The 27331-nt window shown below is 39.3% G+C and overlaps 1 protein-coding gene across 1 annotated transcript; it reads left to right on the top strand.

The window, feature by feature from the left end:
• Positions 1 to 207: 207 nt before the first annotated feature.
• LOC139708509 (solute carrier family 2, facilitated glucose transporter member 3-like) lies at positions 208 to 27331 on the top strand. The gene is made up of 12 exons (XM_071620456.1): positions 208 to 355; positions 2361 to 2462; positions 4326 to 4486; positions 11792 to 11916; positions 14290 to 14430; positions 15075 to 15212; positions 16560 to 16747; positions 19716 to 19826; positions 24117 to 24218; positions 25120 to 25195; positions 25725 to 25852; positions 26605 to 27331. Exons 1-12 carry the CDS (start codon positions 290 to 292, stop codon positions 26797 to 26799), a joined length of 1533 nt encoding a protein of 510 aa, XP_071476557.1. The 5' UTR covers positions 208 to 289; the 3' UTR covers positions 26800 to 27331.

Below are 27331 nucleotides of genomic sequence, written 5' to 3'. Positions count from 1 at the left end.
TTTGTTCAATATTCAACAAGTGAAATAAGATTAGATCGCTGAGAATGGCAGCGGTTATGATCCGACTACATTGTAAAGATCTACCAATAGAGGGCGTCAACCCGCTCTGGGGTCGAGAGATAAATGCACACACGAGACTGGTGTTGCATCAATGATCGTGTACAGAACGTGTGTGGACGTTACATGGTGTGGTTATGTATAGTTTGCATGCTGCTGATTGAAGTGTATGACATAATCACTGTCACGTGTAAATCTGTTTACTGGAGCAAGGATACCTGTGTTAAAAACCATGAGCAACAAGGAGAAGGAGGCTATGGAGCTTAGTGGTGACAAGAAGATGGATACGCCAAAACCAGTAAGTATTTTCCGCCGCATATTCAGTTGTCTTCAAATTTTGCAGTGGAAATTACAAGGGAATTGAGACCTCGCCATATCTCTAACATGTTAGAGGGGAAGACGCGACGGGGCTCGGGCGGGCGGGGCGCGAGCCGGGTGGTTGGGTGGGATGGGCCAAGCTCAATCGCTCAGCTCAGGGCTGAGGGCCGGTACCGTACCTCACCCCGGTGTGCCGCTGCTTTTCGAGTTTAATACACTTGTACTTAGCCAGCAACGTGTACTGACGTGAAGTAGCGATAAGAAAGGCCAGAATGGAATTTTATAATGAATTGTATTGCGTCGAGATAGGTTTGTGTTTAATGACTAGTAACGTGTAACAGTTGAGGTATTGAAGTATTGCTATTAGTTAGATAGATAAATTTACTCTAACTTTCTTAAAATAATTAATAGATTAACATTCATTAACCTCAGCTTCAACAAGTCCACAACAAATTAACATTTGCTCAAAGAGTATGTCGGAAGTGTTTACTAGTATGCCCTTGCTCACACATCTCAGGAATAATTTGCAAAATTTTGCAAACTTTGTCAAGCAAAAGAAATCTTCGCCTTCTGAGCTGTTAATGTTATGAAGAGAATATCAGTGATGTGTAGTTTTCATGTTTAAAATGCTGCGTTCAGCAAACAGAATCTTTCAATGAACTTTAGGGGCTGTGAGCCCGTGTAGATATCTAACGTTATCTAGAGTCTTTAGAGATAAGGTCTTGAAATAGAAATATATTGTTACATAAATTTACAGTATACTGTATTGAGCTGTTATTTTCATGAATGGTGAGGTCACAGCCATTTTCGCAAGATGTTGTTTTCGCAAATTGACATTGACACTATCCTTAATGTGCAACCTGTATCACATGGCAACATTTTTGCATGCTGTTAGATTCGTGATCGAACCTTGATTCATGAAATTCGCGAAAATAACAGCGTTCTGCATAACAGATTTACGTATTGGTACGCTTCTTTTAGTTCTGTGTTCTTTGAGAAACATTCAAGAAGCATACAAATATTTGTCTGTTTAATAGTGATGACATCTCTAGCTAGCTTATTTACTTTAATAGTAATTAGTATAAAGAGCAGAATTTCAAAAATAATTGATACCACATTTACTCACACACACAAACACCTGCACAAATTAAATACTTTGTTTTAAATACCTCTCAGTAGATTGGATTTTTGCCACAAGGCGCAATAGTGACTGGCTCTTTCAAGAAAAATGAGATTTTCCTTTGAGAATGGTAACAGCAGCAGGAGCACCTATGGCAATGTCCATAAAACACTTCCCTACACACTGGACTTTGGCCGCGGTCATTACCGGGTGTAATGGGAGTGGAACGTTTGCAGTAATTATCAGCTCTCTTGTGGTTGCCAATGAAAATTTATGTCTTGTTTTGCAAACTGCAAAGTCTTAATTGCCAGCTAGCAGTACCGGTACACCTACATTATTGATGTGCGGCACCAAGATTGCTTTAGTACGTATATAATATGAACTGATCTCCCTAGATGCTGTTATGAATATGAGCTCATTTTCTCTCAAGAAACCATGTGACACACCCTTGACAAAGTGCATGATTACTGTATTATTATGTACCAACTAGTGGGATACTTGTGAAGTGATGACATCCTAATACACAAGACTTATACCGGTACTTTTTAGGTTTGCTTGCAGCCAATATCACTTTTTGGTAGAAAACATGGATCTTTGAATTCTGTAACTTTGTCTCATATTTTCTGTGTCTGATTTGGATGAAACTTTTGCCAGTGTTTTCCTCTGATTTTAATCTTACAGTGTAGATTCTTCACAGTCAACTTTTATTTTATTGTGTGGAAATGCATATTAAGAAAGACCTAAACTTGTCAGGTTGGCCAGATATGAAACTAGTCCAGTATGAGCCAAGATAGAAAAAAAATTATTTGGCTAATTCCTGAGAGTAAGAATTCATATTTCTTTTTTTCCCTCCCAACCCCCACAGGGAAGATTCACCTTTTCGCTGGCCATCTCCTGTGCTGCAGCGGTCATTGGATCGTCCTTCCAGTTTGGATACAACACTGGGGTCATCAACGCTCCGCAAAATGTGAGAAACTTCCGGCGTGTACCATTGGGCATGTACAGAACATGGGAAGCAAAATTGATTATTTTCTTGTCAGCAAGTAGCCTGCAAAGAGCTAGGAATACTACAGTATTGTGCTTGGTACAGGCAAAGCAACTTATTTTATAAGAGCAGTAGAAAGAAAGCAACTGCAGAAAGTGAAAATGTGAAAGTGAAAATGTAAGTCATTCTGTGCCACAGCGTGTGTACATGAATAACATAAAGAAATGGTGTGTGCCACTTGGATGACGAGAGGAAGACGTGCAACAAAGTAAAAAATTGTCATATTTGTGGTCATATTTGTGCAATTTAGACAGAACTCATGTGTGATGATGTCCTTCTGCATCGTTGGATGTTTGCATGAAGCAGGGTTCTCTGTAATTTTGTTATAGAAGGGAGACAAATCTGTAGAACTCTGCATCCAAGTTTGTCTGGTTGTATGAAAATTGTTCATCATGACGATATAACATTGAGAGGCTTGCTGCCCTGTATTGAATAAGCACTGTGTTTGCAAACAAATATTCTCTTGGGTTTGAAGTCCATTTGCTGTCATTATGATGGTTATCGAAGTGCAAATTTGGAAAATAGAGATCACCATTTTGGGTTGTGTTCACTAGGATGTAATGATGATGTAACTTTAAGTGTTTGTATATATGTTCTGGCTGGACATTTTCTTAAAAACCAGTATTCACATAGCTGAAACTCTAAAACAAACTACAACTGTAACAACAAGAAGCCAATAGACTTTGGATGTTCCAGGGAAATTTAATTGACATTTGCCAGGTCAAGTGGTATTTGATAGCCCAGTATATTTGTGGCATAAATTTTCTGATTTTTTTTTTTTTCAAGATAACATCGATGTTTGGAGGACATGCAAGATTATACAGGTAGCACATGTCTCCAGCATAAAACCATGCGAAATCAGAACTAAATTTCTGAATGTGTAAAAGGAATTTAATTTCTGTTGTCAAAATTGATGGAAAATCTAGGATGTATTATGAAATGCTTTACATTGACTATTAAAAAGCATCAACTTCAAAGGGGATTTGGTACAGATTGGATCACTACGGATGTTGGGAAGTAAACCCTCTAGAGTTTTTGGATTAATGAAGCTGGTGACAAAACTTGGCGACACAGTTGTCATCTATGACTGCCAGAAAGCCTGTCCTTGATTATCTGGCATTAATGTAGCTTGCTTTCAAGACTTCGTTTGCATCCTGTGCATGAGATGGTTCACTTCAAATTTTGATTTCATTTTTCAGACATGAAGTTCAACACAAATCTGGTCATGGCTCATGAGTAATATGGTTACATTTCATCATTTTGAAGGTTCATTATTCCGAAGGCTTGTCAATCCAAAAATGATACAGGGTTCTTATTCCGAAGGTTCATTCATCCAAAAATGAGATAAGGTTCATTATTTTGAAGGTTTGTTCATGAATGCAAAAATGAAAAGAGGTTTGTTATTCCGAAGGTTCTTTAATGTGAAAATGAAATATGGTTAATTATTCCAAAGGTTTGTTCATGCAAAAATATAATGAGGTTTGTTATTCCGGGCATTCATAATCTGAAAATTCGAAAAAAGTTAATCATTCCAGAAGTTCTTTAACTGGAAATTTGATAATTCTTAAGGTTCATTAAAAGTTTACACCTTCTTTTCATTCTAATATTTTAACACATAGATGTTGTTTTGCTTTTGTATATCAACAAACCTTTGGATTACCGAACATCACCTGAGGATACGACTTATACCCACCAGATTGTCAAAAGTCATAGAGAGAGAGAGTACCAGGTCATGCTTGTACAGTAGAGATATTGAGTTGACTTTCTGGCTCCATCACTGTTCAGGTCATCGAGCAATTCATCAATGACACCAACATCGAAAGGACTCGTGAGCCGATGGATGATAGCCAGATCACGTTCCTGTGGTCCACCACGGTGGCCATCTTTGCTGTCGGCGGCATGGTGGGATCCCTGTCAGCTGGCTTCTTTGCCAACGTCTTGGGGAGGTTAGTTGACAGGACATAGCAGTTTGCCCTTCTACTTCACAACTCTTTGAACTTTGGTTGGTGCTGTGCTTTTAGTTTTGAAGTGAGCAGTCTTGAAAATAGTCGACATTGATTTGAGAATTTTCAAGATGACTTTTTGATAAGTCACTGATATTATTTTGAGCATTTGAGGTTCACATTTTGAAAATTGGTTGATGATGAGATGAGAAATTTGAAGGTAGTTCTGCACAACTGCTTGATGTAAATTTTATAGTTTTATTAAAGTCAACCTGTCTGAAAATTGGTTAGTGTTCTTTCAAGACACTTGAAATCAGCTTTTTGAACAAAGGGGTTGATATCGTATTGAAGTGCGTAAATGTTTCAGGAGTAGAGGACATTTTGTCGAGAGTCATTACGAAAAGTGGTTGCTGTTGCTAGTTTTAAAGTTTTAAGACTGCTTTATGAAACTTATGTTCAGAGTTCTGAAGGTTTTTCTTTTTTTTGAAAAAAAAAATGGTTGTTTTAGTCAAATAGCTCTAGTTATAGACACAAGTGCCGGAGCTAATATGGCCCAATGACAGATGTGATGATAGACTGAATATAGTAGTGCCATTTAGCTAAATGGGAGTAGCAATTTAGTTTGGTGTTGGTTGTGATTAGAAGGATGACAGATATGTATGTGATTATTAACTTCATCGTAGTGTCATTTAGCTCACTGGGAGTAGCAATTAAGTTTAGTGCTGGTTGTGATTAGAATAATGACAGGTGTTATGATCGATTTAATATTCTAGTGTCATTTAGCTCATTTGCTGGCAGTGTGGTGTTGGTCGAGATTAGAATACCAGAAGAGTAAGATTGCTGTCGAGGTTCCGTAGTTGACTCGGTATTGTTGTCAGTTCAATAGCTTATCACTTGAACTCTGAGCAGAGCTCACAAGTAGGCCGCTCAAGGTACACCCACACACTAGACCCGCCTCTCTGTACCTCCCTGTTTGAGATGGGCTTAGCAGTGTGGAGTGTAAACAGTAGGCCCTTCTCCCTGATGGTCAATGGATATAAATGTGCATTCTCAGTTCAGTTGACCCTAATAAGCCGATAGTTTGACAAACTCATGTCTACACAGAGTGGGGCGTTTTTCCGTTTACGGATTCCTGGGTCTGGTTGGGAAGTGGCAAGGAAAACATCTGTGATAAAGCAAGGACTGTGCCTAAGAATAGTTTTTGTTTTCTTTTGTTTTTTTCTTATTTGTGTGTAATCTTTGATTTCATTTGCTTGATAGTCTTGCCTCTTACTGTTTATGTTCTATTCCTGACTCTAACAGCACTGTACAGCATTGATGATTGTAAAGTTTGCATGAGACAGTATTCACATTTGATGCAGTACAATTGTTGTAGATGTCACCTTGGGAAAGTTAACTGAAAATCCAGGCATTAAGAGCATATTTGCTTCGAATCTAGAACAGTATTCATCCTGGGTTTACACATACCATGGGCCTTTTGAAGTATCTTGTAGTGCATTCTCCGCTGGAAGTTACGTTTACTTGCAAACCTATATGTGATATGAACTTTGGATCTGTAACCCTATTACGAGCAATGGATGTCAGACCTCCCAAATTACCTGATTAAGTGCTTACATAATCATGCAATAGTGAAAAAATGTAAGGGTACTTTGGGGCATATAATATCCTTTTTTTTTGTATGACAGATACACTATTCATAAACATATCTATATGTAGGGCCTGCAATATAAAAATCTTCCTCAGCCTGGTGGCCCACTTTAGTGACAATGTGTAGTTTAAAGTACCACGTTTGGTAGGATTTCTGTGCAAAAGTAATGTAAAAAGAAAAAAAAAATCAAACACACTGGAAAAGGAATAGCAAGAAGTGATGAAACTACAGGTACATGTACATGACTAGAGTAAAATATCCCGCTTGCAGCAGTTTAAGCATTGTTAAGGGTTTTTCCAACAAATCAGGCAAATTATTTTCAACCATTTCATATGTCTTAGACAAGATTATTCATTAACGCAATTGTTTTCATAAAAGAAATTTACCATTGACCAACGCAGTTTTCATGATTTACCAGGGCAAAACCCTTCACAATTTTCGCCGATAAGGGCGATATGCGACGTAGTATTTCTGCTTGCGGCACGATGTACAATCCCTATGCAATACGCGCGTGCTCCGCGATCTTTAGCTGAACGCCTTCACATGTCTCGCGAACATTGCGTAAGCGCCAAATCCCATTGCGAAAGCACGTGAAAATAACAGGCGCACATGCATTGGCCGCAAACAAGATCGCAATTCTGGCGGTGTTGTTGATGTCTTTCTCGTGTTTTTCTCATTTTTTCGATGGTAACATCCACTTTCCGAAAAAAATGGCGGCCCATATCGGCTCGCGAAAGTTCTATTTTACGTGAGGATATGTTTTCAAAATCCATGAACATCGAGAAAACGACAAAAAATCAAGTTTCTTGGACCATTGTTTCTTAACTGTTATGTTAAGAAGTACCGAAAATTTCATTTTGGATGCGATATGTCGTCATTTAGGTGAGAAAATTTCACTTTCGTCAGAGATCGTGCCCATTTTATCGGTTGGTTTTTGTTGATTGCTAGTGTGTTAGTATATGTGTAGTGTGCATGTAACAGTGCAATGCAGTGTTTAGCGGTATATTACCGTGTATGTTGTACCTGCCGCGAACGGCTGCACGGCCGCTTACTGACGCAGTTACTCTATGCCATTGAAGAATATCACTCTTCAATTTTTTTCTGTTCAGACAAGTATTTCCAATGTCTTTTGAACAAAGATTTGTACTGACAGAAATGTAGTTAGTAGCTTTCACGAGATTGATCACCGTTTTTGTAGTCATCGGCAATAGAGAACTTAAGGAGAGATTTTGAAGGCTCTATGTGGTATAATATGTGAGCGGCCTTATGCAGTGCAAATATCAAATATTGACCGTTGTAATGAAAATATTGCCCCTGGAAAGTATCAAGTACATCAATCTTGGTTTGTTTGTTTTTGTCTCTTTTTGTCTCTTTGTCTCAGCCCTGTCTCCTTGAACTTTGACACTCCTGAGGAGGCTAAGAGAGTGTGTTCTTTCTTAATGCACTACTAGTATATTAAAGCATACAGCAGATAATTAATGGTCACATTAGAGACTAAGCAAAGATTTTTTTAGCTCCATGATGAAGGTTGCAAGTGAGATATTTATTTGAGATAATTAGTCTCATTTTGCGACCATCATATTCATAAAGATCTTCGGGTGAAACATATGTAGCCATCACAACCCCTTTGGAGATACTTTGTGAATGAAAATATTCATTAACAGTCCATTCATGGATACCCGGTAAAATATAACAATATAATCTGTATTGTATTATGTTCAAGGTTGCTTCAACATAAAGTTCTCCACATGTGATCACAGTGCAGTGCTAGGAGAGTGAGCATTGTGACATAAACCTGCTCACCTAGGGCAAATTAAATTCACATTTGGGCAGTATGGTTCCTTATAGTGGGAAAATAGCTTACATGGGTATAGTTATACATATTTTTTTTTCTCTTTCAAATGACTTAAGGTGGTATTCTGAAAATTTTCCATTTTTTTTTTCTAAGTTTCTCCCTAAGTCAGAAAGTTAGGAAGTGCCTAGGAAAGACAGAATTGGTAATTCTGAAATTTCTTCCAAGGAACTTCTTAATGTAAATTAGGCCATCCTTATCCCCGCCCACATCCTTTCTTATGCCAATACAAAAGGCCGTATCATAAGGAACCAACCAATCACAATTGCATATGTATTATTATGATATAGGGTTAAGTACACGTATGCACAGCATGTCCCCTTTTTCATGCCCATTTCGTGCATCAAATTACATTTTGCGCGCAGTGAATGACAGGCGCCTATCACAGTGTTTTGCAGCTTGCTATATCTTAACAACATACTTAGGACAGGGGTGGGGCTTTCCTAACTATCTTCCTAAAATTCTTTCCTAAGTGCATTCTAGAATACCATCCTCTTCCTAAGTCAGAAATTTGCATAATATCTCATCCTATATGTATATCTTCCTAAGTTTGATCCTAAGTCTATGGAAAAAAGGTTAGGAAGACACTTAGGAGGAAACTAAGGAAGATTTTCAGAATACCACTTAGGAAAAAATCCTGACTTAGGAAGAAATTTCTTCCTGTTTACTATAATTTAGGAAGGATAACAGAATACCACCCCTGGAGTGTAAAGCTCTGGTGGTAGTTTGCCATGTTTCAAATTCTTTCCAGAATGAGGGTCTTCCCTATAAAGAATTGACTCATATAGACCTGAAATTTGTGTGAAATTACCATTGCCCGCTAAAAATATGCTTGAGTCAATCAGTCAAGTACGAAATACCCGACAGGAATGCTGTTTACTCTCAGTATCACATTCTACTCCAAATGAAGTCCATACACAAGGTTGAAATTGTACTAGATATCATGACATTTCAATGTCAGTTGCAGTCCTCAGAGAGGGAGAGAGAAGGGGGAAAAAAACTTTGATGGAGTACAGAGGGCCTATGAAAAATGATTTCTTCCTTTGAATTTTAAATGTGATTACAAGTGTATTAAAACTTACCGGGTATCTCACTGTCACATGAAAATATGAGAAACTTTAACTTTCCAGTTCTAAACATGCAACTATAGCGCTTTTTACACTTGCAAATTTTTGCTTAGTCCAGTACCAACGGTGGGGCTAAGGGGAGGGGGGGAGGGGGAGGGGGAGGGGGCCTTAGCCCCACTGTTGGTACCGGACTTTCCTTTATATTAGCCCACTTTCTGTTTGCACTTGTTTTTGCGAAAGTGGGCTAGCCCCACTGATAATCCCATACTATCTGGCCCTGCAAAAAAGCAGGGTTAGCACCGCAAGCTAACCCGGCAATTGCGGTGCCAAGCAAGCGAGTGTAAACAGGACGAAGAAATAATCCAGGGCTATAAAAGCGACGGAGACGAAGCCCGAACCCCACAAAGTACGGGACTATTAAGAAATATGAGTGTGAAAAGGTCAGTTTTCTCCTTAGCCCAGGACAAGAGCTTAGTACGGGATTTATTGGCAATTGTAAAAAGCTGAAAAAATTGGTACGGGATTAATGATGGTCCTTGGTCAGAGAAAATACGGGGTTAAGAAACACAAGTGTAAAAAGGGCTTATGATGAATTTTTTTATACTCTTTTTATTAAACGACTGTACTTATAAATTGATAGATTTAAATGCGGAGAGGTATTGCTCTCCAAAAAGGGAGTGTGAACTAGTTAGATAGCCTGCCAGACTGCATGCTGCACAGAAAATTGAAAAATCGGTGCAAGGAAGAACATTATATCTACCATTACATGGCTTGTCTAATGGTGTGTCTGTGTCGGAAGCACATTCTTGTGTGTTATTTCCTTTCCTTGATATATTGGAGACATGCTGTCATGTGACACACATGGGTAGTGTGCTGCACTGGGTCATGTGACAGAGTTTAAAGGGACTGTACAGTACTGGTTGAGGTAGGGATTCATGTTTTTAACATTCCTAAGTGAGATAATGAAAAGCCTCTTATGAAATATGAAAGAGCATGTAATTTTAAGAAGGATTCAATGCTTATTTGATGAAAATCGATTTTTAAATGGCTGAGATATCCAAAAATGTGCTAATAATAAAAGGCGACATGCCACAACTTTATTAGGATCTCTTTGTTTCACCTTGTTTTTGGATATCTCAGCCATTTCAAAACCGATTTTCATCGAATAAACAGTTGATACCCCTTAGAACTGCATGCTCTTTGACATCTCATAGAGTGGTTTCGGAATATCTCGCAAAACATTAAAAGCTAAATCTACACCTCGACCAGAACTGTACACACCCTTTAAAGGTCAAGTGAAGCATATATTATAACCAACTTTTATGTTCAGAGGTCAGCGAGATATCCTAGCTGTGTTCTGGGATCTTGCTGTGTGCTATGGGATCACACTATTATAGGCATAATTTACCATTTGCAGATGAAACAAAAACCCAGCATTATTGCTTCAAAATAGTTCTGAAATGTGAGTTAGGGATAGAAACAACCAATGTAAAAATTTTGACCAGTATAATCAATGTTAAGTAATGTTAAATATACAAAGTGTGAACAATAGTTATAATAAAAATGTTTCCAGACTGAACCGTCTAGAAACAGTTATGGTTTGATGAGAAAAATAGTGATATCTCCTTTGCTGTCAGGCTTTCTTGCAAAACTTTATGGTAAGATGTTTTGTGATACAACTGACCTACACATATATATGCACAAAAAGTGATATCTTGAACATGTTTTGAATCACTGCTCCCAAAGGTAAACAGGACCTTTATACATGAAATATGTTTTGTTTCTAAGGTGTAAATGATAACTTAAAGGGGGTGAAATATCTCTATGCTTGATCAATTCATCATCAACACACTGACAAATGTAAACACAAGACTTTAATAGGAAAAGATAATGTTTGGAGTGACAGGAGATGTTACCATCACTTGAGCAGACAAAACAGTCAACAAACAAAAGATAAAGGAGTAATGTTTCATTGATTCACTAAAATGTTTTATGATAATCATATTTTCTATGAATGTGTGCATCTGTAATCTCTGTCTATGTATTGTCACGTTTTATTGTTCAAATATCAGGAAAATTAAAGTGTCATTTTTTGGATTGATGCCAGAAGGAGTTCATCAAAGTCACTAGTTATGTTCAGACGGTGATCCTTGACCTCTAGGATAAGCTAACTTCGAGGATAAGCACTATGGGGCGCCAAGTGTCGCATGGTCGATTTCATTATGAAATCAGTCATTTTGTGATGATATGGCCACTTCATCGATGAAATGACTGATTTCACAATGAAATCGACCGTGCCACACTTGGTGCCCCATAGAGCTTATCCTATAAGTTAGCTTAAATAAAATCCTTGAGGTGAAGGATCACTGTCTGAACGTAACTAGTGTTTCGTAGTCTGCTGTTGTTATTGTCCCTAGAGTCAGTAGTTTATGGTCAAAATCTGTAGTTTTCACCTTTTAAATTACAAATTGGCTTTAAGTATTAAAGGGAACATGTCATCAATATGTATGAATGTATGAATGTATGTACTGTATGTACGTGCATGTGTCTGTTGTATATAAGAAAAAATGTGGTGGTTTTTCAGGTGTGGTTCTAATCTCAGTCAATGTGTTGTCACGGTTTTTGCACATTTCTTCTCATAAAGTATGAATGTTTGTATGTGTGTATATGTATCTATATCAATATCTGTATTATTCATTGGCATATTCATGTTTGATATTTTTGATGTTCCCAACCTTCAGGAAAGGAAGCATGTTGGCAAACAACATTGTGGCCTTTGCAGGGGCAGCACTCCTTGGATTTGCCAAGATGGCGTCCTCGTATGAAATGCTTATTGTTGGCCGCCTCATCATTGGCCTGAACTGTGGTAAGTGTTTGCTTATTGTTACCATGGTTTTACCGCCCCCCCCCCCTTTTACAGGTGATAGTTAATTGTCAGTGTGCAGTTGGGAGTGGGGTACAAATTTATGAAGTGTCAACATCTCAATGATTAAGATTTAAACAGAAAACAAAATTCTCTCCTTCATAAAACATTAAAAAACTTGTTTGCTTTGGTCTTAATTTTGCTCTGTATTTTAAATGCACCCTGAGCACTGTACAGAGTGGATTTGGCACAATATAAGTAATATAACTTAATTTATGTGCACACAGAAACTGTTGTTGTTCACTCTAAAATATGCATAAAAATGTTCAACATAACACTAAACATGATATCATTTCATTTTGTAACCACAAAATTAGCAAAATATTAGCCAAAAAAATTCGCTGACAGTTTCACAATCTCAGAGCTTGTGCGATTGTGGTTGCTACGCAATGTTTCATAATTGAAAACAAATAGAGCCATTGCAGTATCCATCGATCTTCCTCTAGAGTGAATTGCATGCAACTTGCTGAGAAATACTGTATTACGCCATACATATATTTAGCGAGTCTCAATTTTCGCGAATCAGGACTTCCCAATGATTTCGTGAGTGGTTAAATTCACGATCGTGGAGTACTGAACTGAACAGAGAAATGTGTATACCAGTCCGTCACGTTCATATCAAGATCAGAGTAAATTTTTTCGTGTGTCTTTGATTTTGCGAATGGCTCCTGACTCGTGAAACTCATGAAAATAAAAACCTCATGAAAAGATTTCGGCGTATACAGTACTAATCTACTGCTAGAGCACAGTCGATCATCACTTAATGTTCTGCCTACCCATTACTGAACAGGGAGGGCACTTCGGGAATTTAAGTCGTATGCACACAATTCTAAAGTACCATGTTTTCATCGTCAGTCAATTGTAAAATTTTATGTTACGAGTCTTCCTTTGAAGGCTATTCTTTTTTCTTAGACTGTTCTATAGGGCTGGTGTTCAATATTCTCCATAGTGTCGGAAATAATGCCTGGAGCTTTGATACTGTACATGCGCTGTTGCTGCGCATGAAAATACAAACAGTTGAAACAGAAGGAGTAGAGGTCAAGTTTTGTTTGTTGTCACTCTTTATCATATCATGGATAGAGAACGCTTGTGAGAATATGAGGGTATGCCCTCCTCTGAGCTTTTGTAAGTCATCAAAGAGAAATATTCAATTGTAAGAGAATGACCAATAAATTTTGAGTGGAGAAAGGCTTATCAGTGGTTTGTCTCTTGCTGCCAGAGTGTCTGTTTAAGCAGCTGCCTAATATCCATGCCCTTAACTCATTGGCTGTAAAATTTGGACATTGTTATGACTAAGGATGAATTTTTATAATTCATTAATATCTAAACTGTTCCACTAGACAATATTCCTTTTTGACCTGAATTTCTGTGACCTATATTTGTCTGTAATTGATTTATACCCTTCTCTCACTTATTTTGTTACATTTTTCTCTTCTTTCTGTCTGTCTCTCATGCATAATCTTTTTTGTCACCTGCTGTTGATTTCCAAGGTTTGAACAGATATTTGTGAGTTAAAAATTTATGTGACAACTGAAAAAAAGATTTAGTATGATGGCATTGACACTGCCTACTGTTAGCGATGAGAAAAGCATGGACATGTATAGCATGTGTTTAACTGCATTCATTTCTGTAAACTTTGTCTTCCTCCCCCATCCTCTCCCCATCCCCATCCCCTCCCTCTCCAATCCCTATCCCCTGCCCATCCCATTTTCCATCCCCTCCCCATCCCCTCTCCCACCCCATCCCTTCTCCCTCCCCATCCCTTCCCCCATCCCATCCCCATCCCTTCCCCATCCCCTCCCCATCCCCTCCCCATCCCCTCTCCCACCCCCTCTCCCACCCCATCCCTTCTCCCTCCCCATCTCCCTCTCCATCCCTTTCCCCATCCCCTTCCCTATCTCCCATCCCCTTCCCCACCCTATTCCCTCTCCCTATCCCCATTCCCTCTCCCTATCCCCATTCCCTCTCCCTATCCCCATTCCCTCTCCCTATCCCCATTCCCTCTCCCTATCCCCATTCCCTCTCCCTTTCCCCATTCCCTCTCCCTATCCCCATTCCCTCTCCCTCCCTATCCCCATTCCCATCCCATTTTCCATCTCCTTCTCTGCTCCCTCCCCATCTCCAATCCCTATCCCTGTCCCCTCTCCCTCTCCACCCCTCCTCCATCTCCTCCCTCATCCCCTCCCTATCCCATCTCCTCCTCATCCCCTTCCCATCTCTCTCCCTCCCTTCCCCATCCCCATCCTCTCCCCATCCCCATTCCCTCTCCATCCTCCATGCCCATCCCATCCCTCTACTCTGTCCCCTCCTGTGCAGGTCTCAACACTGGTTTTGTGCCCCTGTACCTGTCAGAGATTGCCCCCTTCAACCTGCGAGGGGGTGTTGGTGTCCTCAACCAATTGGGCGTGGCTTCCGGTATCCTGATCTCTCAGATTCTTGGTCTTCCTGTAGTATTAGGTAAGAGGGTGTCTGATGTGATTAGTGGCCACATTGTAAGGATTCCGAAGCCAAGAAAATTGCAAAAGTTACACTATTTAGTCGCAGATAATAAAAATTTAGATTTTAGAATGTTGGCATAGCAATATATGCACCAAATTAGGCCAATGAAAATGATGTTTTGTTCTGATGTACTGATCTTTCATTCATCCATTTCATTTTTTGTTGATGCTGTATCCTTACTCTCTTGGATTTATTTCAGCGTGAGATTATTTTCCAGTGACAGAATACACTGTCGTTACTAAACCTACATGACCACTGTCAAATCAAAGACTAATTTTGCCCTGGCTATCCATAAAGTTTTATGAATGAGGCAGCATACGACAACACTTGAAAAAACAAAATTATATTACATCCTGTTATGTTCACAACCCTCAGGATTTGAAGTGTACAGCAGTTTGAAGGTGTCAAGGAAAAGTGAAGGACAATGTCTTGTTTTCTCAAGTATTCTCCAGTCTGTTACTTTGTATAAGAAGATGATTTTTGACATCTGAAGCAGGCACCCGGTGTTACATGAGAAATCAAAACATCAAGATTTTGAACAATATCAACACACTTCATGAAGCAGCAGTAGTACGTCTTGAAAATTGCTCTGTATTTTACAGGTACGGACAGATGGTGGCCGCTGCTGCTGGGTCTGACGGCCGTCCCTGCAGTCTACCAGCTCCTGGTCCTACCCTTCTGCCCAGAGAGTCCCCGCTACCTCCTCATCAACAAGGGAGAGGAGGAGGCTAGCCGAAAGAGTAAGTGATACAAGGATCCTTTTGACTGGGGTAGGGGGTGGGGGTTATTCAGTATTCTCCAAAGACTTCCATAGGGAGAACATTTTATATAAAAGTGTTATTGTATGTGTGTGTGTGTGCGCTATGTTAGGCAGTCCTTGAGTAGCTAAATAAGGAGTTTCCATATGTGTGTATGCTATGTTAGGCAGGCCTTGAATGGTTCAAAGCAAGGAGTTTCTGTGTATGTGTGTGTATGTATTTGTGTGCTATGTTTGTGGCTGGTCCTGAATGGCCAGGCAAGGAGTTTCTGTTTGTGTATGTGCTATGTTAGACAGGTCTTGAGTGGTATGTGCCCAATGATTTGTAGGTTTTGGGTAACCAAGCAAGGAGCATGTTTGTCCTATTTGTTATTCAATTATTATTTGATTTCACTTTCTTCTGTTGTATAAGTTTATCAGGAGCCGTTTCAGTGCAGAAGAATATTTGTACAGAGGTTCTGGGCTTTAGAAATTAATATACTGTAAAATGAGAAACGTTTGAGTGCATTTTAACTTTGCGAGAGCCAAGATTTGCGAAATTAAAATGCACACAAAAATGCTTGTCTACGCTATATGCGTTAAATGCCAGTGACAATTTGTGAAAACTTCATGCTGCACAAAAAGGCCATCAGCTCCAATTCACGAAGATTTCATGCTGTGAAAGTACCGTGTATCTTCCTTTTCAGTATTGTTATCATTACATTATGTTCAGCAGGTCTTGAGTGGTCAATCGACGGGTTTCTGTATGTGTGTGACATGATTGGTAGGCCTTGGTTAAAGGGATCATGTAGTATTGGTTGACACCTAACTTCAGGTTTCTGTCACATTTCGGTGATATAATGAGAAACCTCTTAAAAAATATGAAAGAGCATGTAGTTTCAAGAGAAATTTAACATCTATTTGATAAAAATCGGCTTTGAAATGGCTGAGATATCAAAACAAAGTGAAGCTAATAAAAGGGGGGACCCACCTTTCATTGCAATCACTTTGATTTACTTTGTTTTTGGATATCTCAGCAATTCCAAAACCGATTTTCATCAAATAAACTCTGAATTCCTCTTAAATTGTATGCTCATTTCATAGAATGGTTTCAAAGTATCTGGCAAAAAGTTAGAAGCTGAATCCTCATCTCAACCAATGCTAAACTATCCCTTTCACCCATTGAGGACGGGCTGATTTTGCTACAACATGCTTTTCCCATAGACACTGGCTCGAGTAAACTCGGGACTCGTTCTCAACAGGTTAATCAACAGGTTTCTGTATGTGTATGCCATGATTGGTAGGCCTTGGTTAGCTAAGCAAGGAGTGTTTGTGCTACCACGTGTGACAGGTCTGGAGTGGCTACGGAAGGACACCGACGTGGATGCAGACATGGCTGAGATGAGGCAGGAATACGAGGAGGAGACCAGGGAGGAGAGGATAACGGTCGTCGAGCTCTTCAAGAAGCGGTCACTGCGCTGGCCGCTGGTCATCAGCATCATCATGCAGCTGTCGCAGCAGCTGTCCGGTATCAACGCGGTGAGTCACCGACTCCTTTGCCTCAACTATAAATTAGATTTAATTCTTTGTGCACAATCTTCGCATGCCTGACATGTACAGCATGTTCCAAAATCTCCAGTTCCGTTCATGAATGAGAATACACATCAGTCTTTTTCGATCTTGTGTATAAATTAAGTTGTTCTTTGCAGCTATATTCTGTACATAAATTACTATTCAGAATTCTGATAAAATGTAACTTATGGATGCAAGAAATGTATGTCCTTTATACTTATATGCTTTGCTCACCCATTTGCTTAAATCCCCCCTCAATACCTTTTTGGCTCCCTGCCTGTGACACCTAACCTACACCTTTTGTTGTCCCCACCGAACGAGTTCGAGCAGGGGACTATGAAACGGGCTCCGTACGTGTGTGTCCCCGTGTGTCCGTCCGTCTGTCTGTCTGTGCGTCCGTGTGTGATCAAAATGTTCAATTTGCTACTTCTCTGTCATTTATGAGCCAATTTCGATTCTGTTTGCTTTATATGATAGCACTACATGGGAGCTTTGAAACTTCTACACAGAATTTCAGTTGTGACCTTTGACCTTGACCTTTGACCTATATTGTACATTTTGCTTCAAAATGCCACTCCTTCGCCATTTCTAACCCGATTGCGATTCCGTTTGCTTTAAGTGATGGCACTAGGTGAGGGCTTCAAAACTTCTACACAGAATTGTGACCTTTGACTTCTTTGACCTTTGACCTTGATTTTTGACCTATATTGTACATTGGCTACAAAATGCTACTCCTTCGCCATTTCTTACCCGATTTCGATTCTGTTTGCTTTATGTGATGGCACTAGGTGAGGGCTTCAAAACTTCTACACAGAATTTTGACCTTTGACTTCTTTGACCTTTGACCTTGATTTTTGACCTATATTGTACATTGGCTACAAAATGCTACTCCTTCGCCATTTCTAACCCGATTTCGATTCTGTTTGCTTTATGTGATGGCACTAGGTGAGGGCTTCAAAACTTCTACACAGAATTTTGACCTTTGACTTCTCTGACCTTTGACCTTGATTTTTGACCTATATTGTACATTGGCTACAAAATGCTACTCCTTCGCCATTTCTAACCCGATTTCGATTCCGTTTGCTTTATGTGATGGCACTAGGTGAGGGCTTCAAAACTTCTACGCAGAATTTTGACCTATGACTTCTCTGACCTTTGACCTTGATTTTTGACCTACATTGTACATTGGCTACAAAATGCTACTCCTTCGCCATTTCTCATCCGATTTTGATTCCGTTTGCTTTATGTGATGGCACTAGGTGAGGGCTTCATAACTTCTACACAGAATTTTGATCTTTGACTTCTTTGACCTCTGACCTTGATTTTTTACCTGTATTGTACATTTTGCTACAAAATGCTACTCCTTCGCCATTTCTAACCCGATTTCGATTCCGTTTGCTTTATGTGATGGCACTACGTGAGGGCTTCAAAACTTCTCCACAGAATTTTGACCTTTGACTTCTTTGACCTTTGACCTTGATTTTTGACCTATATTGTACATTGGCTACAAAATGCTACTCCTTCGCCATTTCTAACCCGATTTCGATTCCGTTTGCTTTATGTGATGGCACTAGGTGAGGGCTTCAAAACTTCTACACAGAATTGTGACCTTTGACTTCTTTGACCTTTGACCTTGATTTTTTACCTATATTGTACATTGGCTACAAAATGCTACTCCTTCGCCATTTCTTACCCGATTTCGATTCCGTTTGCTTTATGTGATGGCACTAGGTGAGGGCTTCAAAACTTCTACACAGAATTTTGACCTTTGACTTCTTTGACCTTTGACCTTGATTTTTTACCTATATTGTACATTGGCTACAAAATGCTACTCCTTCGCCATTTCTAACCCGATTTCGATTCTGTTTGCTTTATGTGATGGCACTAGGTGAGGGCTTCAAAACTTCTACCCAGAATTTTGACCTTTGACTTCTCTGACCTTTGATCTTGATTTTTGACCTATATTGTACATTGGCTACAAAATGCTACTCCTTCGCCATTTCTAACCCGATTTCGATTCCGTTTGCTTAATGTGATGGCACTAGGTGAGGGCTTCAAAACTTCTACACAGAATTTTGACCTTTGACTTCTCTGACCTTTGACCTTGATTTTTGACCTACATTGTACATTGGCTACAAAATGTTACTCCTTCGCCATTTCTCACCCGATTTCGATTCCGTTTGCTTTATGTGATGGCACTAGGTGAGGGCTTCATAACTTCTACACAGAATTTTGACCTTTGACTTCTTTGACCTCTGACCTTGATTTTTGACCTGTATTGTACATTTTGCTACAAAATGCTACTCCTTCGCCATTTCTAACCCGATTTCGATTCCGTTTGCTTTATGAGATGGCACTACGTGAGGGCTTCAAAACTTCTCCACAGAATTTTGACCTTTGACTTCTTTGACCTTTGACCTTGATTTTTGACCTATATTGTACATTGGCTACAAAATGCTACTCCTTCGCCATTTCTCACCAGATTTCACTTCCGTTTGCTTTATGTGATGGCACTAGGTGAGGGCTTCAAAACTTGTACACAGAATTTTGACCTTTGACTTCTTTGACCTTTGACCTTGAGTTTTTACCTATATTGTACATTTTGCTACTAAATGCTACTTCCGGCGGGGACATATATTACGCACCGCGTAATTTCTACTTTTTTTCTCTGTTCTGTGTCCCTAGCCCCTCCCAGACAGTGCATGTTGTGTGTTGTCCATCTAATACGTCTCTGCTTACCTTGTTATTTGTCATTTGTCATTTTGCCTCTAACATATATTCTGCATGGATCGAAAGCTCAGTCTTCCTTTGATTCCTTCATACTTTGATGATGCAGTTTATGTCTAAATGTATACAGGACAAAGAAAGTGTTCATTGGCCATAAAACTCCATGCTGTGTTGGATTCATTGCTGCCCTTTTGTATTTTTCCCTCAGGTTTTGTATTACTCCACCTCAATCTTCATATCAGCTGGTGTTGAGGAGGACACTGCTCCATACGTCACCCTCAGCACAGGGGGTGCTATCGTCCTTATGGCTCTAGTAACTGTAAGTAAAAAAGACTTGAAAGAAAACAGAAAATGAATGATATCTGTTCCTGTGATGTCCATCACAATCATTTTGTTCTCTTGCTGTAATCTCTTCCCGATGTCATACATGTAAATTCTTTGGTGCAAATGTTTAATTTCATCAATGCTACCTCTAAGTGATGTCCTTCAATTGGCATAGATAAATCATGACTTAATTTATAATCCATGATCAAACGGTGCAACCTATTGAAGTTTGGACATCTCAATTGTGTGGAAGTTTTCTTGCCAATTTTGAAATGCATTAGCACATTAGCTCTTCTGAATTTTTACATGGCAAGTGTTTACACTACCATCACTAACAACAACAACCACAGCAGCAACAAACAACAACAATAACAACAACAACAACAACAACAACAACAAATACTACAACAAATACAACCCCAACAATACCAGCAGCAGCAACAACAACCACACTAGCAGTAGCAGTAGCAACAACAGCAGCAGCAGCAGCAACAGCTACAACAACAATAGCAACAACAACAACAACAACAACATCAGCAACAACAAGTAATGGCAGCTAACGTGAATCCGTCAGTAGACATCCCCTTCCTCACCCTTCCTCCAAACAATGTGTTGGGAAAAAAAATGAATAAAATGAAACAAAGGAGAGAAAACAGAGTTTATGCTTATGTTGATTTTCTCACGTTCGGCTGCACAGTGTGGAAAAAAGTAACTTTCTTTAAAGGAAAAATATGTTACAAGATATTCTGGTAAATTATGCAGTCCAGTGTCCAATGAGATCTTCTGTTAAATAATTGTAGAGGAGAAGGAATACCGGTTATCAGCATTGTGCGTGTCATTTTTCTACAACCGTAAATCAGCTGTAGATAGATCTTCTTAGTATCTCTTCAGAGCAAGACAGCATTATGGACTGGACAGCCTTAATCTCTCTATAAATTTTAGGAGCAACACTAAAAATTTTTATAGTCTTAAGATTTGACATCAACTTGCAAAAATTTGATTAATTTGACAGCTTAAAGGTCTATTGAGGACAATTTTCCTCTTTGGGAGTCCTTGATGGTGTTAAAATGTTTGCATGGTGTTGAAAGATTTTTCTGAAAGGAAGGACCTTCAACCCCAAATTGCCAATTTGCCAGACTCATCAAGAGTAGGTGTGTACACACACTCATCCCCTGTTGTGAATTTTGGATCCACTAAGTCATCAATACCTCACAAGGAACCTGGTTGCTATGCCAACTGGTGCAGTAAGTGGAGCTGGCGAGGGTAAACAGACTCTCCAGTGGGGGGAGGGGAGGGGAGGGCAGGAGGGTTAAGGTATTCACTGTATAGAGAAGAAAAGGAACCTCTCCGATGGTGATGGTACTGGGTGATTGAGCTATGTGATCATGTCTGTTTCCTTGTACAGCATAGCTGTTCTGTCTGGTTAGGGATTATGTGCTGTAGTGTGGAAGGGGGGGGGGGGGAGAGCGAGAAGGGATAAATGGGTGGGGAGAAGAAGGGGGGGTAGAGGGAGGTATAGAAGGAAAGAAAGAAATCAGACGGATGGGGAGTGGAAGACAAAGAGGAAGACAAATTATAATTTGATCTTTGGTTGTGTATCATGTGTAAATGCACCGGTATTTGCTGACCACTGGTAGCATTATGCAATGTGGGTGTGAAATTACACCTCAGGTTTTCTCCAGGGGTTCTCCTCAAGGGGGCTACTACCTGACTTAAACTAACTATTAAAGCGATGGTTTGAGAGTTGAACATGATTTTACATTGTCACATTCTTTGGGGTTTTTTAAACAACATGCTGATGCAAAATACACTTTTTTTGGTAACAGAAACAAACAAACACACTAAAAAAAACCACACACAAAAAACCCTCAGTTGTTTGGAAATTGGAAGGACTCGCTAGGATCAGTGCAGTGCTATAGGATAAAATACATCTCATTTATGTACGATCAAGGAGGTTTAAAACATGGGATTTCCAACTGGCTGTAATTATTCAAACAGTTGTCAGATTTCTATTGATGTACAAAAGAATTCCACAGGTGCACTTATGCCTTTGATGATCGATGTTCCAAGCCGCCATCTTGCTGAGCAATCTGAAGATTCATTTTGAACGTTGTCATAATGTTGGCCATATTTTGCTTATTTATTTATTAAATGAAATGAAATTTCACGTAATGATAAAGCATGTAAAACAAAAGTCAATTCCATCCAGAAATTTGCGCAAAAGTGTAAATCAGAGCTGTATCATGTGAAACTGTTTAAAACTGTACCATCCTGGAAAGCTGGTTTTATCACTTTTCCGCTTAATTTCCACAAATGAAACTAATATGGAATAATCTTGAAGTATAATTCTTTTTTAATAGATATATCAGATTAGTGCCCGGGTATGCCCAGTCGAGTAATTTTCATCTTAATTTCAGCTTTTTTTGCTCAATTTCTATTCGCTCATTTCCTATCTGCGTGGCAGATCCTGTTTGGCACATGCTTCAAATATTTTTGAGCGGCGGCTTCGACCATCTAGCAAAGGAAATAAGACGGTTGTGACTCCATTCTCCAGAACCTCCTTGGTGCGATGTACATGTTGGAAGAAGACAGCCAAAATAGTTTGATAGTCTTATCAGTCACATAATTCTACTTGTCATGCCATACATTTCAGATTGTGTGGATATTTGAAGGTCACCTTCAAAGGAATGTACACTTCATGCTGATAGTATAATGAATGTCATTACCTTCCTCAAATTGGAAAGGTCAAAAGGTCACATAGTTGTGGCTTGTGTGACAGATGGTCCCACGTCAGTACAGGATGGCAGCTGTTAGTTTCTGAGCAGTTGGTGAATTCTTGCTGGAACAGAGATGATTCGGCAGGAAGTATGGAAAGTCAGGGTGAGGGAAGAGGGAGTGTGTGTGTATGGTGTGTATGTGTATGTATGTATTCATGCATTCATTTAAATGCCTGATTTCTCTGTAGGTCTACTATTAAAGATAATTTGAACAAGGTATGGTATTGCCTGTTAAATCTAGATTGCTGGAATCGCTTAATTTATCAAAAAACAACAACACAGAAACCCCCCTAAAAACAGGCACTCATATCCGTAATAACCTGTTGTTGCTATGATCTTGCGTGTATTAAAGCATTGGATTGATTTCAGAGCTAGTTATGACATAGTTTTAAATTAAATTGTATTCAGAGATGAGCAGAAGACTTGTGACAAGCTATGTTGGTGTGGTATAATAATAATGTCAATAGGGATAATGATGATAATGATAACAATGACAGTAATAATACCAATAATAAGAATGATAATGATAACAATGTTAATGATTATAAATATTCAGCTGTACAAAACTCAGAATGACATAAAGATTGCCTCTGTGTGTGTCATATGTATAACCAAAAATATAGAATTTCAACATTTTGCAATAGTAGTTCTTAAAAATTATCAAAAAGGGTAAGTTTCTTACATTGATTTGTGACAAATTATATTAATGTGACGTCATGATAATCATAATGATATCTAGAAAAGCACTCTGAGAGTGCAGACCCCCTCCACCAAGCAGTCAATTTCTACCCATACACACATTCAATTTCCCAATTCAGAAGGCTTTTGTGACGTCATCAGCTTCCAGCTGTGCAACCCCTCGCCCAAGAGCAGAGCATGCACTTTAGTGCGCGCATGCAAACCTTAAAGTACGCCTACTTTGAACTCCCAAGTTCATTGACGCTATCTGCAAAAAAGATATAAAATCCTTCGAAAATCCATGAAAATGCTTGATTATTACTAAAATTTAATCGTCTGTTTCTTGTGTTATTATCAACTTTTCCTGCAAGTTTTATCCAAATCTGTCAACAACTTTTTGAGTTGTTTTGCCCACAAACAAACAAACAAACAAACAAACAAACAAACCAACGCCGGTGAAAATTTAACCTCCTTCCGTCACGGAGGTAATAATGATGATAATAAGATGTAATGAAAATGATGATGATAATTACAATGGTAATAATTATAAATATTTAGCTGTAAAAAACTCAGAATGACCTGAAATTGTCTGTGTGTGTGTGTGTGGTATTTAACCAAAAATAGAAATTGTCGGCATAAACAAATATGTTACTGATGATTATCAAAAAGGGTAGTTTCTAACATTGATTTCCATTAATCGATCTCTGTAATATTTCTGATGTTTTGGGGGAGATTATTCTGTGATGCTAGTGCCATATTTTTCAAAAGCCCTACCTCCTATAACGTGCATGGAATGCATGTATTGTTGATTTTCACCTCTCCTACGGCAGGTGCCATTGATGGACAGGGCTGGTAGGAAGACCCTTCATCTCATTGGTCTCGGTGGGATGCTCCTCTTCTCCATCACCCTTACCATCTTCCTCAACCTCAAGGTGAGTTCACATCTGGAGCAAGTCTTCTTAATCAGTGAGTCACTGTGTTTATGCCATAGACCGTGCACTCCCATTATGAAAACACAGTTATAGTGAAATTTAGTTAATCAAAGTAAAACTTCAGGTCCCAAAATTATTATCTCTGTGTCTTTATAGGCTTTATTTGTTTGGCTAAAACAAAATTTCAGTGTAATGAAAGAAAACTGTAAGTCTTGAGGATTTTGTTATAATGGGAATTGCCTGCAGTTTGGAGTCAAATGTGCAAATTTGATCTTCCGAGACAAGTGGTTAGAATCCTGATCAAGAACCAGGTCCACATGCAGTTGTACTGCACTCAACGATATGGCAAAGTTCATGTTATTAGCAGATTATGTCACTTTCCCTTAATCATGCTCTTGATTTTATCAGGGCCAAGTCTGTACGCTCAACCCAATGCAGTGGCAAAGTCTATGACAGCTTTAATTAGTTTCCTTCTAGACCAGTTTACCTCACTTACATCTTTAGTTAAACTCCAAATTATCTCAGTGCTGCTCCAAAGATGACATTATTTATGAGTTCACATCTAAAGTAGATAATCACATGTCAAAACTTCAAACTTTATTCCTGATTCTCTACCATGTCAAACTTTCACATTCAACACAATGAAAGGTACATTTTTATTGAAAAAAAAAAGAACTCACATAAATGAAGAATGACTTGTGGGTTGTATGACACTGTTTTCTATATGACCTTCAAGAAGAATTATAGTTTGAACTTTTTTTTTTGAGGGGGAGGGGCATTTCATAAAGTGCAATGGTAAGTAATGAATTCTGATGCAGGTTGGTGAGGAAAATATGAAAATGAATTTCTCGAACACTAACCAGCTGCAAATGATATATTTCTCTTCTTTTTCTCTCCCAAGGACACTTGGGATGGATCTTCCTATATCAGTATCATCTCCGTCATGCTGTTTGTGATCAGCTTTGGACTCGGACCTGGTACGATAAACATGCACTCTTCTTGTTTCCTCCAATTCCTGCTTAGTCTGATAAATTTTCATTTTGTTTGACTGGGAGAGAGAGAGAGAGGGGTAGAGGTGAGGGGAGTGCTGTGCTGGTGGAGTAGGAAGTAACAGACTTCTTATTTTGCCAAATTGCGGTAGAGTTGTACAGGTTGTGGTTTGTAAACAACAGTTATTATCTACAGGCAACACTATGAGAACAGACCTGTAAGACGTGTACATATAGTCATACAAACCAGACAAAAAATGTAGGAAAACAGTAAAATTTCACTTTCCCATTAGTCTTATGAAGCTTCAGGATGTTTATGAGAACAACTGCTCTTTCAGAAAATACAATATACAAAAATTAACTAGGTTGACCAATGTCAGCTCATTTTAGTCCTCATGAAAAATTGTGTCTTACGACTATTTGATGGTTTGTGATGCGCCATCACAGATGATAAAGTTCAGAGGTCAAAATACATGATACCAGTAGCTGTGATGCGTAATCAATTTTCTTCCTCCAGCGTCCATCCCTTGGCTGTTTGTGGCGGAGCTCTTCTCCCAGGGGCCCCGCCCTGCGGCCATCAGCGTGGCGTTCATGGTCAACTGGCTGGCGAACTTTGCCGTGGGCCTCCTTTTCCCCCTTATGCAGGTGACTTTTCCGCCCGACCTTGGCAAAGTTTTTGCACACGAATCAGCAGCGAGCTTTAAATCTGCGATGCGAGTGGTTATGATGCCCCTCCAGGGTTTGGGCAACAGGAATGGCTGTTCACACATGTGCAGACAAGATTTTTGCATAGTATCCATGACGATGTAGTAGCATCGCATATCTAAAGCTTGTTGTTCGTTCTTGTTAGGATCAATTATGGCTCGTCCGCTTGGCCCCCGAGTAGTGCAGAATAGCTACAATTGTGCTTGCATTAAAAGTTAAATTTGTATTGATTGAAGTGAAGGTTAGAAATCACTGAAGCTCAATAAGCTCAACGGCTTTAGTTGCAGGTGGGATAGGGTATGAGTTGCTCTTGTAGCAAACTCTTTGCAATTAGCTAGGGCCCGTAAGTGTTTTGAGGATAGTGCACATATACGTGTAAATATATATATATTACCAATCTATTTAAAGGAGGAGGCACTACAGAGCAATTTGACCATTGCACAAAGTCGACTGGGATGCCTCCTCTACTTATACAATCATTTTACCTGCCATAAAAAAAATGGCCCTTCATTTGCAATTTGATGAAGCTCATTGATTTTAACCACCACCTGGGGATTAACCTTTAACCATCACATTATGATCTTTTTTTTTCTAGCTGAAGTTGTGGCGGAGGATGCCATTTTTAACCTCGATGTACAGTGACAAATTGACCTTTGACAAATCCCTTCTTTCATTCCATGTTTTGATTCCAGGACAGTCTCGGGGCTTACGTCTTCTTGATTTTCGCCGGACTGCTGGTGTGTTTCTTCCTCTTCACCTGGAAATTCGTGCCCGAGACAAAGAACAAGAGTTTCGACGAGATCAGCGCCATCTTCAAGAAAGACGACAAGAGGGACTACAAGGCCACTGTGGAATCCCACGAGCAGGATGTGAGTGACAAGGTCTAAGCTTGGCGTGACCCAGATATAGCATAGTTTACAGGGTGTGGGACTACACTTGCACTGCATAACACCATGTCTTTGTTGTCTTCTTTCGTATGGCACAATGTGTTTTAGTGATGCTGTTTGCTAACTTTTACCCGTCACTATTGGGTGATCTGCCAGAGCTCTGAATGTTGCAAACTCACTTTCCTGCTCACCAGGGGCGATTGAAAATTACTGTCGGGCAAATTAAATGAATACCAGTAAACACTTTCAGTTAAAAACTTGGGGCCCTTGTTCCAAATGCACATAGGGGAAGTCAATGAAATATCTGTTGTGATGCCCCATAAAGGGTCAGCATTGTCCTGTCATTTTCAATTGGAGTGCAAAACTAACCACTGCACTGTGTTTGCACCCTGTTCTTCACAAGTAATGAAGTGGAATCTGTTGTGTGCAGTGCATTTTGTCTCTCTCACACATGGGTCTCCATTGAATGCCCTGTATGAGCCTTGAGTGTCTTGCCCCTTGACAGTGGTGATGTTGTGGCTACTACACAGTA

Source organism: Diadema antillarum, unplaced genomic scaffold (assembly GCF_040938485.1).
Source record: "Diadema antillarum isolate AM-2024a unplaced genomic scaffold, OU_Dant_1.0 seq00001343_RagTag, whole genome shotgun sequence".
Taxonomy (NCBI): Eukaryota; Metazoa; Echinodermata; class Echinoidea; order Diadematoida; family Diadematidae; genus Diadema; species Diadema antillarum.
Note: the sequence above shows the minus strand (reverse complement) of the source record. Positions and strands in the feature narration are given on the sequence as shown.

Excerpts from the sequence above, each read along its gene's own strand:
- LOC139708509 (XM_071620456.1), top strand. The coding sequence starts at position 290 with ATGAGCAACAAGGAGAAGGAGGCTATGGAGCTTAGTGGTGACAAGAAG. Across the intron at positions 356-2,360 it reads AGATGGATACGCCAAAACCA|GGAAGATTCACCTTTTCGCT; the intron begins GTAAGTATTTTC and ends CAACCCCCACAG. Across the intron at positions 25,853-26,604 it reads TCCTTTTCCCCCTTATGCAG|GACAGTCTCGGGGCTTACGT; the intron begins GTGACTTTTCCG and ends TTTTGATTCCAG.